The following is a 14,872-nucleotide window of genomic DNA, read 5'->3' as shown; positions in this document are numbered from 1 at the left end:
ACAGCAAACAAAACCATCAACAAAATGGAAAGACAACCTAACAACTGGGAGAAGATATTTGCAAACCATATATCTGATAAGGGGTTAATATCCAAAATAAAGAGAGAACTCAACAACAAAAAAATCTAACAAGCCAATTAAAAAATGGACAAAAGATCTGAACAGACATTTTTCCAAAGAAGATATACAGATGACCAAGAGGCACATGAAAAGATGTTCAACATCACTAATTATTATGGAAATGCATATCAAAACTCCAGTGAGAGGGCCAGCCCCATGGCTGAGTGCTTAAGTTCAAGCACTCCGCTTCAGCGGTCCAGGGTTTCACTGGTTCAGATCCTGGGCGCAGACCTAGCACTGCTCATCAAGCAATGCTGAGGCGGCACCCCACATGCCACTAGAAAGGCCCACAACTGAAATATACAACTATGTACCGGGGGCCTTTGGGGAGAAGGGGGAAAAATTGGAAAAAAAAACTACAATGAGAAAAAGAAACCACCTCACACCATCAGAATGGCGATAATTAAGAAGACAACAGGGGGCCGGCCTGGTGGCGCAGCAGTTAAGTTTGCACATTCCGATTCTCAGCAGCCCAGGGTTCACTGGTTCTGATCCCGGGTACGGACATGGCACCACTTGGCAAGCCATGCTGAGGTAGGCTTCCCACGTATAAAGTAGAGGAAGATGGGCATGGATGTTAGCTCAGGGCCAGTCTTCCTCAGCAAAAAGAGGAGGATTGGCAGCAGTTAGCTCAGGGCTAATCTTCCTCAAAGAAAAAAAAAGAAGAAGAAGACAAGAAATAACAGTGTTGGAGAGGATGCGGAGAAAAGGGAACTCTCATATAATGCTGGTGGGAATGCAAACTGGGGTAGCCATTATGGAAAACAGTATGGAGATTCCTCAAAAAATTAAGAACAGAACTACAATATGATCCAGGGATTCCACTGCTGGCTATTTATCCAAAGATCATAAAAACACAATTCGCAAACATATATGCACCCCTATGTTTACTGCAGTATTATTCACAATTGCCAAGACTTGGAAATGACCTAAGTGCCCATCAAGGGATGACTGGATAAAGATGTGGTATATATACACAACGGAATACTACTCAGCCATAAAAAGAAAAAGGAAATCTTGCAACAACATGGATGGACCTTGAGGATATTATGCTAAGTGAAATAAGTTACAGAGAGAAAGTCAAATACCATATGATCTCACTCATAAATAGAAGATAAAAACAACAACAAACACACATAGACACAGAGATTGAACTGGTGGTTACCAGAGGGGAAGGTGGGAGGGAGGAGGGTGAAAGGGATGATTAGGCACATGCGTGTGGTGATGGATGGTAATTAGTCTTTCAGTGGTGAACATCATGTAGTTTACACAGAAATCAAAATATAACGATGTACACCTAAAATTTATATAGTGTAATAAATCAATGTTACCTCAATTAAAAAAAACTCTCTTCTGATAAATATATACAATTTTGCACAGCAATTCTGACTTTGATGAGTTTAATCTAAGATCTAGAGTTTAGTTTTTACCTTTTTGGAGTATATATATAAGTTTGGTGTTCTGCCTGGGACCGGAATGCCAGCTTTCGTTAGTTTTATGAAATACTTCTGCACTCGGCTGGCAACCTAAGGAAACATGACAAGCCTTTTAACATAATCACAAGATATGTAATACCTGAACAGTTTTTAAAAATTAAAATGTACATGTGTCTTAATGATTGTTAACAATTTAAAATTTATCATAAACCTAGAAACAATTTTAAGCTGCCACCAAGACACTTACATTTAAAATCTAGGCCAAAAAAAATCATTAAATTAAATTTGTTTGATCCCAAAGCTAAAGACACATTTACAACTTGTGAACACTCATGCTTGTAGCATAAAAACACGTCTATTAGTGTTGATGGGAATGTGAAGGAGAAAACTGCTCAGTATTTATTTTAGAAAGATAACCAGGGAATACTGACTAAGGAAATGTCACAAATCTATCAGCAGTCTAACAAAAAAGTATGTAACTGTTGCACTCATTAAACATTCAAGAGACAATAAAACCATTACATTTTTATTCTTTAGTATTTAGTAATGATCCAAAGCAGAATTATCCCAAGTTACTTCTGAAATCAATACAAAAATATACAAAGCTAATAAAATTTTTAAAGCCCACAAACTATAGCACCTCTGTAGCTAAAAATGATGCAGCAGATCTGAGGTCAGCCGTATTAACCTTCAGAAAGAAAACTATCAAAAACATAACAAACACACAGGGCCATTTCCTCAGTCACCTGTTTTGCTGTCCTATTGCCCAGCTCATCTGCTATCTTCTGCCAGCGTCGAGATTCTACTTCTTCAGGAGGGTACTTCAGGAGTAGCTGTTCAAGTTTTTTCTAAGCCAAACCGAAGACCAAATTTAAGAAAGTTTAATACTGAGTTTCTAAATAAATACATTCACATTTCATTGCAAGCTATAACACTCCCTCCCCAACTTTGGGGGTTAGGTCAGTAGAAATGCTCATGGTAGAAAAATTTGTAGTAAGAAAGTTAAGCTGTCACAGGGAAAATGAGATGAAAGATTAAACCTATAAAAGACCTTATAAAGTTTTCTATTCATTTCAATAAAAAGACAGCACCCTAAAAATTTAATTAACTAACTAACTAGCATTTTATACATCTTAGTGATTTCCATTGGCCATCTTTTCTTGCTAGACTATGTTTAGGCTTGCCCCTATAGATTTGACAAAAATGTGTAAATTCATTTGAATTTAGACAGAATACTAACAGAGACTTTTCCCTCTTTTGTGTGGTCCTCCACGCAAATATCTGATTTTAATATTCTGACTTATCTCCTAAATTCTCCCATAGTCCTAAAGATGCAGAATAACCTGGATGCTTGAAATAAAGGTTTCCTAAAGCTCTCTATAAACTACTAAACTCTTTATAGCTGTGAGGTTAATCCTCATATGAGACAGAGATGTTTCTCAAACCTTATCCACAAACAATCCTAGCTGTATCCCAAAATGTAACCCAACACTCTGACCTGGCTTTGCTAGCTCCCCTCCATGACAAAAATAAGAATTCACTTTGAGGCACAGCTTTACGTGGCCCCAGGTTTTTCTCCCTCCCAAAGATACATTACAAAACTTTATTCTATCCATTTTACTACATTTTTCAATCCCCTCCCAAGACCCAGGTTCCTTCTTTAAAAATCATTCCCAAAAAGGAATTCGTATGTTCTCAAAATTCAAAATTCTTGAAGTGTACAAAAAGGTATAGAGAAATAAGTTTAAATATTTTAAATTCATGGTTAAGAGGGATGACATACAACAATATACACTTTACTCATAATACTGACTCTAATTTTAACCTTTTTTTTAACCTATGCAATTTAGAAATATCTATTACCTGTTCTTCAACAGTCCACAATTGGTTAAATGTTTCTGGTTTGGTATCATCACACAGGCGTCCTCTTATCATCTGCATATAAAAATGAGGCTTTTGTCAAAGAGAAAATACAAAGACTATCCTTTGACATAGCCAAATAACACACAAATTGTGGAATTTTTTATTCATTTCAAAATATTTTAGTAAATTAATTGTTTTAATGTGTACATAATTTATTGTTTACATAATGTTTTCACATTCCTTCAGTTCATTTCCTTTTATACTCCTAGTAATCCTGTGATATAGATGACAGCAATTTCATTTTAAAGAAAAGAAAATAATGCCTTTCCATTCTGAACCCACATGTCTACCGAGGTTCATCTAATAGTGGCAAGGCCAGGACTCAAATCCACTACAAACAAAGAGGTCTTACTTTTAGAATAAATACTGTGTGTCAGGCACTGCACTAGGCATGTTTCATGCACCGCTCATTTAATCCTCACATCAGCTCTACAGCTCAGGTAACAATCACGTTTTACAGAAGAGGAAGCTGCAGCTTGCAGACTTGAATATAAAGGACATCTGAAGTTCCACAGCCAGTAAGTGGTGGAGTTGGGGTTCCAACCCAGGTTTCTCTTAACTTCAAGATTCATGTCTCCACTATCTTCAGTGAAAGATTGCTTGATTTTTAAGAATACACACTGGGAAAATGTTAAGATGTTCTGTCTACAATTCAAATTTTCCTATTCTGACGCTTTATACTGCTTACCTGAGGACGACTGCTTGAGCCTTCTGGACCATCACTCAAAGGCAATACAGAGTACGAAAGGGACTCGCCATCCTTCTTAGGATCTAAAGGACTTTTTGGTCTAGCAGGTAAACCTACTGAAAAGAAGACCATGTGTAGGATTATTAAAGCAACACTTTGCCAGCTATTTCTCTCCTTAAATTCTTATCATGTAATTTCTTACCTTTATCGAAAACTAACTTAACTCTTCTAGTATGTCTTTTACGATTTTTAAATTCTCTTTCAAAGTTCCCAAGGCTATTGGTATATTGGTCCCATACAATCTCAGGCAACTGAACAACTCTCTGCGGATACGGAAGCCCTATATCAGCCTGGGGAAAAAAAATAATAAAGTAACAGTCTACATTTAATTCAAGAAATTATCAACTATACCCATATTTTCAGATGAGTCCAAATCCAAATAATCATCAACTGGGCTTTTCTATTCACTGTTTGAATCCAATAGCCAATAAAGGTTAAGATAATATAGCCTAAACATCAAGTAGAAAAGATGATAGCAAGTGAAGAAGAATGAATTTAACAAAACATAAGCACTATTTTTGGATAGAGCTCAAAAGCTGAACTATATAGATAAACTATAATTTATGATTAACAAACTTTAAACATAAACAGGAAAGCAAAGAAAGGCTTTTATCTCTAAAAACAGCATATGAAATGTGTTTGTTTGCCACAGATGAGACTTGACACACCGAATTCATTTTAAATGTACCTCCATGTTCATAACTTATCCATAAAACAATGAGTTATTTTCACAATATATAACTCTAACCACATGTACAAAAAATTATGATATCTTGAGAATCAAAACCACACCTTTGATTTACTTGGAATTCAGTTACTTTACCACCACCTTTAGAGAAGTCAGTAGTTGTCATAATTACTAAAACCAGGTCATTATGATCAATATCTTTTGATAGGGATTTGGGTTACACAGGTAGATGTATTTGTCAGAACCCATATCATGGTTCAATCAGTATTTGCGAATTTCACCATATAAATTTCACCTTAAAAAGAAAGTTTTAAAAAAAATTTTAGTTAAAAATATGCATTCTGAAGTGTTTTGGTGTTAAGTGTATACATCTGCAACATTGGAATGTATCAAATGTACTCCCACCTTGAAATAAGATGGAATGATGGACTGAAGGACTGACAGATACATGATAAAGCAAATACAGTAAAATGTTAAGTATAGAATCTAGGGAGCGGATATGTGTGTGTTAACTATACAATACTTTCAACTTTTTTGTGTACTTAACGTTTTTCATAATAAAATGTTGAGAAAAAAATCAAGCCATAAATTATGAAACCGGCAAGAAAAATCCACTCTGTGACACAGAATTCTTAGTTTTTATTTTGCTTATGACTGACATATAGCATTATCACCATCATCATAATACTAGATATTGGTCCAAGGCTCAACTTTTGTAAAATTAGAGTGTCTTTTAAAATAATGATGGTAATATCAAAGAAAGCTAAATGTTTCCTGCATTGTATATACCACAAGTTTCCTTAATTTTAATTAGGTGTTTTTAGATGTCCACTAAAACAAACAGATCTCATGTCAACAACTAAACTAACACAGTAAACCTAATCAAACTTCTAAATTAAACCCAGTAAAAAAATTTCTTCCTAAGGAACATAAGTCTGTCACGATTACTAAAGTATTTGGATTTAATATACGTCTGTACATTTTTGTAAAAAATTCTTAAGATGATCAATATCACATCTCTGTTTCAGATATAAAGTGAAAATAAATTCAGTTCTAAACTAAATCTGGAAATGGAGAACCGCAAACAACCAACTGCATACAAATCTAGTAAATGTGCCTAACTGCATCTTTTTGTCCGCCCAGGAACACGAATAAAATGAGATTAAGGTTAATAAATTTTTTATTAATATTTACTTTTCTAATCTGTCTGTTTCAGTTGAATCCATTCTAAGTAACCATTGTACATCTTTGTAGACCAAGAAACTGTTTAATAAATGCAATGATTTCTAACAAATCAATATAGAGAGTCTATATCCATTATGATATTTAATGTTCTGAAAGCATGAAGAGAAAGGAATATTTGTCGAGTAAATAACTAACTAGAAAGATCCAAATAATAAAGTAATGCATCTAAATGAAATAAAGTCCCCAGGGTTGTTCCTTTGACACCTAGCAGACCACGTCTATGACTAAGAAAAACCAGTAACTAATAACTGAAGTTGTCATACTATACAGGCTAGGTTTTTGTTTTTGTAGGTGAAGAAGAGGATTCTTTTCTATAGTTCTTAAGTTTTAATCTTTTCACACAATGCTGATTAATATCATGCCTCTCAAATTTATTGAACACTTAGTGTGTCCCTAATTCAAGACACATATTACAGCACGGATGCACATCTAGATTATCTTATTTATATACCAAGAAAGTTATTAGAAAAAGTTGAATCATTTTCAAATGGTTTACTGTTAAATATGAAAGTTCTGTTTTAAGGAAAACAGAAAATTATAAGGAATTTTTTATACTAAGATAAAAGACAGTTCAAAATTAAATAAATAATTCATACCTCTTCCTCATGGATTTGGCAACCATAATCTTAAAGACATTTAAAACAGAGTTTTTGTTTTTATCACCATTGTTTTCTATCTATCTTGAGAGTTACAAAAGTAACTTGCAACTAAGCAGTTAAATCCCAAAGTATTTTTTCTTTTAGCTTCACTAATCCTGAAGTCCTGAAAGGACAAGAGGGAAAACACTCCAAGATGGGGAAGGTAAAAGGAAAAGATCACAAAAACGGCTAAGGAAAAGGACATCAAGTTCCTGTACAAATATCCAATTAAAGCTCCTAGCTGTCCTCACGGGGGTATTTTGTTGTGTTTGGTGGGGGTGAAGGAAGGCAGTAGCTGCCTTCAGTAGTATGGTTAATTACAGAAGGGAAAAAATTAAACATTTAAAAAAGTATATACCCATATAAAAACAATAAACCAAGTTATTATCAAATATATCTCAATAAATCGTGAAAGGTTCTCTCTATATATACCTTCTTCTGGAGTTTTTCCACAAATCCAATGGGATTTTTTAGAGCTTCTCTCTGGTGTCTGCCTAAACTTTCAAGGTCCTGGACTGCTTGAGAACGTTGAGCCTCGAGTACAGCAATCGTCTGTAACAGTCTCTGATAACTACAGAGACAAAGAAAAACACCTCACTAAAATTTTCCAGCAACAACAATAAATAAAAACTGAGTTCAAGCCATGATCTACTAGTAAGTCACACAGTCTTTTTAAAGTTACCTGAAAGAGTTTAGTAAAACATATTACTGGGAATAAATGAGGTCTTCCTGAGTTACGAAGTACCTAGTCAGAAAATATCAGTTAGAGAAAGCAAAGCCTTATTCCATCTTAAGTTTTTAAATCTTGAACCCGAACAAGTGCAGAAAATGAGAAAGCATCCTGACTTTCCAACAAAGTCATTAAGAAACTGCTAAATAAAAAACAATTAAAATCATTAAGATTTTAGCACTAGGAGGGATCACCAAACTCAGCCCCTCTGTTGTACTGTCAGAACAAGGAAAGTGAGGTCCATTTTCTTGCCCAGAGTTACAAGAAACTGTCACATAATTCAGACATGATCTTAGGTGCCGTGATTCTCAGTTGCTCCTTTTATTTTACCTCCAACCTGGAGGCAGTTTACTTTCCCATCAATTCTTAAGTATTGAACAGTTTTAAAGAAAGTCCTTAAAGATACCTTTTTACTTCCTTGCCTACAAAGGTCCTTTTAGCACAGCTAACATATAATTTACCCACACAAATCTACTACCTGTCATTATCCTGAAATCTCACTATGGTACATGATACTAATTAATTCTCTCTCTCTCTCTCTTTTTTCTTGTTTATTTGGTTCAAATTGTCCTGCCTCTCTGACTGTCTAATTTCACATATCAATACACATATGGAAACATGTTAACCCAAAAGCCTTGAATGCTCAAATACACTTTGCAAAAAGAATCAAGAACAACTCACTTCAAATTCACTTCAAAACAAGTGGTTAAGGCCTTAAAGTTTTAGCGAAGCACAATTTGTCTTTATGGCTTCAAATAAATTTCATTCTGTTTCCCACTAGACTGTAAACTCCATAGTGGCAAACATATCAGAAAAGTTCACTGTTTTGTTTTCCAGTGCAGCACATTTTCCAGCATATAGATGCTCAATAAAGTTTTTTCCCTTTTTTTTTTTGGCTGAGGACGATTCACCCTGAGCTAACATCCATGCCAATCTTCCCCTATTTTTTAGTACGTGGGCTGCCAGCACAGCATGGGCGCTAACAGAGTGGTGTAGGTCCACACCAAGGAGCCGAACCCAGGCTGTCAAAGCAGAGTGTGCTGAACTTAACCACAAGGACTAGCCCTTAATAAATGTTTTTTGAATGAACGGATATTCTGTGCAATCAAAAAATATACTGAATCTTTTCAGTTCAAAAGTTGGCAAACTTGCAGAACTTTCAAAGGAAAAACAATGCAATTTTGAGGTTCACAGCCATGGTGTAATTACAACATGATACTGTCTATCAGAAAAATTTCTCTGGGGCCAGCCCCGTGGCCGAGTGGTTAAGTTCGCGCGCTCCGCTGCTCGTCGGTTCAAATCCTGGGCGGACATGGCACCGCTCATCATGCCACCACTCATCAAGCCACGCTGAGGCGGCATCCCACATGCCACAATTAGAAGGACCCACAACTAAGAATACACAACTATGTACCGGGGGGCTTTGGGGAGAAAAAGTAAAAAAATAAAATTTTTCAAGAAAAAAAAGAAAAAGAAAAGTTTCTCAGCCTCTTGCCTAAAACATACCTTATTCTTATTCTCAAGTCCCTTGTTAACTAACCCTTGATGAAATGTTTAATAATTAAGGTAAAAAAACTGCTAACACTGAAGGGTAAGACCCCTCTCAAACTACAGATAGTTAATTGAAAGGTCAGAGCTGAGTTGGAAAGCAAGGCTGTACTAAGTCAGTCCTGGATCAGGTAGAGAGGTGACGTCTAAACTCACTTTCCCTAAGCCTCTGTTTAGTTTGAGGAATACGCAAGTGTACAGCCCTGCCTGTTCTGGCCGTTCCTACAAGGCAGGCTCACACAGGCTCAGTCTTGGGGTGACGGTAGTGAGTTGAGTACGAGAACCTGTCCTCTCTACAATACCCTTAACTGCCATGATCGACCTCCAGAACTTATCCACTACTAGCAGAATAACCAAAGGCTTCTCCTGGTATCTCTATGATAGGATTCACTCCTGTTTTAAAAGAAGAGTTGCACATTTCTGTATCATCAATATAAAAATGACTGTTGAGTCTACTAAACTTTGAGTAAACTGTTATAAGCACAGTAACAATTAATGAGGCATAAGTAAGAACAGGGTTATGGAAAAAACAAGTGGAGGCTTAAAAAAAACTGCTACAGTCAGTTATTGACAGTCAGGGAAAAAGGGCTCTATTTGAAGCCAATAAATTATAACAATCTTACTATATGTAAATTATTCCACAATAATTCTGACTTTAAAAAAATAATTCTGGGGCCAGCGTGGTGGCATAGAGGTTAAGTTCACATGCTTGGCTTCGGCAGCCTGGGGTTCACGGATTCAGATCCTTGGCGTGGACCCAGCACTACTCGTCACGCCACGCTGTGGCAGCATCCCACATAAAATAGAGGAAAATTGGCACAGATGGTGGCTCAGCAACAACCTTCCTCAAGCAAAAAGAGGAAGATTGGCAACAGATGTTAGTTCAGGGCCAATCTTCCTCACACACAAAAATAATAATAATAATTCTAAGAGAGATGACAAAGTATAACTCTTCAACCCCTATTTTGCTTCTCTTTAATCAAGAAAAAATGATTACCAGATTGAAAGGCCTAGGATAAACATGAGTAAAGACAAAGAGTACTCAGAGATTTTACCAGTAAGAATACCATATATACATATATCCCTCAGCAGAAATAGAAGGAATCAAAAAACCGAGGTGACAACTAAAAAAACAGTAAGATAGACAAATTTATTTTCAAGCCTACCCACCCACTCACTTTACCTCCAAAAGCAAAGTACTAAAAGCAGATCCAGGCATTAGTTGAGGCAAGATTCTTTTGTTCATTAACTCAGTAACTACAAAGAGAACAAGGCACTATCCTAAAAGCTTTCATAATTATCAAGGTAAATCAGGAATGGAAGTGAGGTATAGTAGCGGAGCTACAATTACACTAGAGAGGGAGAAAAGAAACCGAATGAGAGTGAATGAGACAGGGCTGGCCATGCTGTTGGAGCCGGAGGACAGGTATGTGAGGGTCCATCATACTAGTCTGTCTACTTTTTTGTATGTTTGAAATTCTCCAGAATGAATTAAAAAAACACCTCCAACTTTAGTCCAAATTAATGGGATACATGATCACTGTACTCTTCCCAGATCACCTGCTACTGTACTCAGCTCTGCTTTGAGACAAACAGGTCCATGAACAGACAAGGTGTATGAGAAACTACATAATAAGAAATAACAGTAGTGTCTAACATTTACTGAATTTGTACTATATGCAGACATTGTTGTATTTTAAGTGAATTAACTCAATCCTCACAACGAACTTATAAACAGGTACCATTATCCTTATTTTACAAATAAGGAAACAAAGGCACAAATTAAGTAACTTGCCAAGAACATATCAGCATTTAGTGTGGAGATGTGAGGAACAGATAAAGACTCTGAGAATATGTGGCCTGGAAATAAAAACCTCCAGTAGAATATTATTTCAATCTCTATTTAACACGTATCTATGAAGAAAAGGAAGTAGTCTTGTTTTACAGGGCATAAAGGGTCAAACCAGAATCAAATTGTGATAAAGGCACAATATGAAGAAAAACCATGTCTCAGTCAAAACCAATAAAAGATGGTAGGATAGTGATCAATCACCAAAGATGTTTATAAAGGAAATTCAAGCACTAAAAATCCGTTAACTCTACTTCCAGTAAAACATGCCTCTTTTACTTTTGCTACTCATAGAACCAAGTAAGAGAACAGAATGACTTAAAAAGAAAAGTATCTACTTTTGCATGGATGCAAGTATAGTTAAAACATTCCCACACGGACAACTTTGTATTAAATTTATCAAAGTTGTTATCTATTTCTAAAGCTGAATCTAATGTTAAGAATAATGAGCTTACCTGTGGAGAAAAATTGTTCATTTAGTTTTGTTTCATGTCTTCAACACAAAGTAAAAACAACTTTAGGTTTTATATTATGGAATTATATTTGGCTAAAATATAAATACTGTTCAAGTCTATACCTAAGTTATTTTCACTACCTTTCATTATCCAAGTCCTCTTGAATTCTTTATTCACTTCTGTGAATATAAAAACATTTATATGAAAGAGAATATAGGTAAAAACCTTAATATCCGAAAGAGAATACCAAAGAATTAGCAATCTAGAAGTTTAATTTTATTGTCCAATTTCTGGGCAGTAACATTACACACACTGTGAGAGAGAGAGAGAGAAAGAAAAAGAAAGATTACATTTACAACCAAACCAGAATCTTTTTTAAGGAATCAGATTTCTATTTCTATTTTACAAACAACTCTTAAGGTTACCTGGCATTTGTAATCTTAGAAAACTAATGAGAAATGCTTTTTAAAAATTCAGACTGAGGACTATTCTGCCAAAAAATTGGCTTAATTTTTCAAACAGTCATTAAAAATAGTGCCATTAAAGGGGCTGGCCTGGTGGCACAGTGCTTAAGTTTGCATGTTCCGCTTCGGGGGCCCAGGGTTCGCCAGTTCAGATCCTGGGTGCAGACACAGCACCACTTGGCAAGCCATGCTGTGTTAGGCATCCCACATATACAGTAGAGGAAGACGGGCACAGATGTTAGCTCACGGCCAGTATTCCTGAGCAAAAAGGGGAAGATTGGCAGCAGATGTTAGCTCAGGGCCAGTCTTTCTCAGCAAAAAGAGGAGGATTGGCAGCAGATTTAGCTCAGGGCTAATCTTCCTCAAAAAAAAAAAAAGCGTCCTTTAAAAGAAAAAGTTATTTCAGATGAGGGGTCTACAACCTATGGCCTGTCTCTTGTTATAAATAAAGTTTTATTGGAACATAGCTACACTCATCTGTTTATAAAATGTCTTCTGGCTGCTTTCTAGCTACAATGACAGAGTGGAGTAGTTGCAAAGTGGAGTTGATCCCCAAAACCTAAAATATTTACTATCTGGCCTTTTAAGAAAAAGTCTGCTAGACTCTGCCCTAGATTAAGAGATACAGAGACGTGACAACCAAATGTAACACATAATCTTGGATAAGATCCCATGGGGGGGAAACGGACATTTTTGGGAACAGATGGAAGAATTTAAATAAGGACTGTAGATTATATCATTTTATTGTATCAATGCCAAACTGCTGGGGTGTAATAAGGTATTTAACGTTATGCAGGAGAATGTTCTTGTTTTTAAGAGATATATACTGAAGTATGAGGGTGATGAGTCTATAACATACTTGTAAATGGCTCAGCAAAATGAAAAAGTTTTATAGTATATGGAGTAAGAAGGAGGATGGGGGAAAGGGAGAGAGAGAAAACAAATGTTACAAAATGTTAAGTTGTTAACAACTGGTGAATTTAGCAGAAAAGCATACAGATACTTATCATACTATTCTTTTAGCTTTCCTAAGTTTTATAATTTCCCTAAATAAAAACTGAGTAATGAAGAAGCTATTCATTACACTTTGCTACTAGAAAAGAGCAGCTTGATCATTCTATGTACAGTGAGCTTGATTAAACACACTGAAAAAAACTAGAGGAAGTAGGATAACATAAGAATAAATGTATTAGTTTAATTCACTGCAAGAAGAAAAGGGAAAGGGGTATAGAAAAACTTACAATCAGAGGACTTAACCAATTATGTTTCACATGTGTGCACATATTACAAATGTGCACATGTACGCATTGGTGAGAAGAAGGAAATAAGAGAGAAGAGCAAGATATATGCTAGATTTCATTTTCAATAGGACAAACCTATGTTAATACAGTGAATTGTTCCTCAAGAATAACAATCAGGTCATTTTAAACAACAACAAATTCCATCCTAACAATCTATCAGTGTACAACTATCTGGGAGGGAAATGTCTCTCTTCCTTCATGAAGGGTTTCAAACACTGGAACTATAGGATCTGCAAATTCAATAATTCATAAATGACCTTTCACTCACTTTTTAAGTCCAGAAGTCATTAGAGGGTGATCAAAAAGCCTTACAGAAACGAATACCTCGGCTTCTGATAATATGTCTTTCCAGGTATAAAGATCAACCCTATATGAAAATAACTAAAAATGATGAATTAATAACAAGTAAAGAAAAATCCATGCACTTGATTATTTTAAAAGCATGGAAGAATCAGTAAGATACTAAGACTTTTTATTAACAGGCCAAAATCCAAGTGAAGGCGTAAAGTGGGAGAGTCAGACGGAACACAAAACTGCTTTAGCCTTGAGGGCAGGTACTGAACCCTGCAAGCTTGAGCTCTATCTTCTGTCCTTCACTTGGCCAGGGAACAGAAGACAGAGCCACCAAGGTAGACATTCTAACAGGAGACCCTCTCCCATTAAGCTACAACATTACCCCTCAGGTCTCATCCCACAGGAAACTTGCTTTGAGACTCAAGAAAAGCAGATAAAAATTTCAACCAGGGGCGAGCCTGTTGGCATAGTGGTTAAGTTCACTCGTTCCACTTCGGTGGCCCGGGGTTCACAGGTTTGGATCCCAGGCACAGACCTACCACCACTGGGCAAGCCACTTTGTGGTGGCATCCCACATAAAATAGAAGAAGATAGACACAGATGTTAGCTCAGGGTCAATCTTCCTTAAAAAAAAACAAACCATAAAAAGCTGTTACCACAATACAGTCCTTGTACATATTTGCTGCCCCAAATCATATTACCTGAGTGGCCTAAAAGAACTGAAGCCATGACTATAGTTTAAAGCAGTGGTTCTGGACCGGTACACACATGCCCATTCCCCACCAAGACACCCACAAAAGCAAGTGCAATTTTCTCCAGAGGAATACATCTTCATCACAGGCCTCAAAGATAACCAATAAATAATTTTCCAAAGAAAGTTACCAAGCATACAAGAAAGCAAAACACAAAGAATAAGAATAAAGGACAAACTTGAAAATAGCTATAGGGAATAAGAAACAAAAAACTTAGTGTGCAGCTTTGAAAAGAAAGCAAATTCACATTTTAAAAATATAGTAATTAAAACTAAAAGCCCAATGGGGACAAATTTCCACTTCCAGAAAATGTAGAGTAGGCAAATTCAGAACAAACTCTTTATGCATGACAGGCTGTAAAAAATATTTAAAAGCATCAAAGAGCTTAACAGAAGCATAGGTAACACCAGGTCAAGATCCATGAGAAGACAGAAATCAGAAAATTAAAACATTTTGGGGGGTACTTTTACCCTGGAGCAACTGACTGATCCAGAAGCAGAGACTGAGAGGCTGAGCAGTGCTTTTGATATCCTAAAATGGTGGAAGAGCAAAGGCGGAGTCCAGGGCCTACCAAGGGGAGAGGCTCTAGGAAACCAGCCTATGCTTTGGCTTGAGATCCTGAAGGGCTACACTCTAGGAATAAGGGCAAACAGGAAGCAAACAGCCCTCTCACAGTGGACT

The 14,872-nt window shown here is 36.2% G+C and overlaps 1 protein-coding gene across 19 annotated transcripts in view; it reads right to left on the bottom strand.

Annotated features, from left to right (window-relative positions):
• ZZZ3 (zinc finger ZZ-type containing 3) overlaps positions 1-14,872 on the bottom strand; it is a 113,672-nt gene that overhangs the window by 19,426 nt on the left and 79,374 nt on the right. For 7 of the 19 annotated variants that reach the window (XM_070592013.1, XM_070592014.1, XM_070592021.1 and 4 more), the window contains 6 exons: positions 7,231-7,369; positions 4,370-4,517; positions 4,168-4,283; positions 3,420-3,491; positions 2,303-2,404; positions 1,551-1,646 (listed from right to left, as the gene is read on the bottom strand). In XM_070592013.1, the coding sequence (XP_070448114.1) occupies positions 1,551-1,646; positions 2,303-2,404; positions 3,420-3,491; positions 4,168-4,283; positions 4,370-4,517; positions 7,231-7,369 (673 nt within the window). Of the gene's footprint in view, positions 1-1,550; positions 1,647-2,302; positions 2,405-3,419; positions 3,492-4,167; positions 4,284-4,369; positions 4,518-7,230; positions 7,370-7,480; positions 7,544-14,872 lie in introns of those variants that run through there. The other 12 variants (XM_070592017.1, XM_070592022.1, XM_070592018.1 and 9 more) reach the window with 5 other exon arrangements.

The sequence above is a fragment of the Equus przewalskii genome, chromosome 24 (genome assembly GCF_037783145.1).
Source record: "Equus przewalskii isolate Varuska chromosome 24, EquPr2, whole genome shotgun sequence".
NCBI lineage: Eukaryota > Metazoa > Chordata > Mammalia > Perissodactyla > Equidae > Equus > Equus przewalskii.
This window is presented reverse-complemented; position numbering and strand designations above follow the sequence as displayed.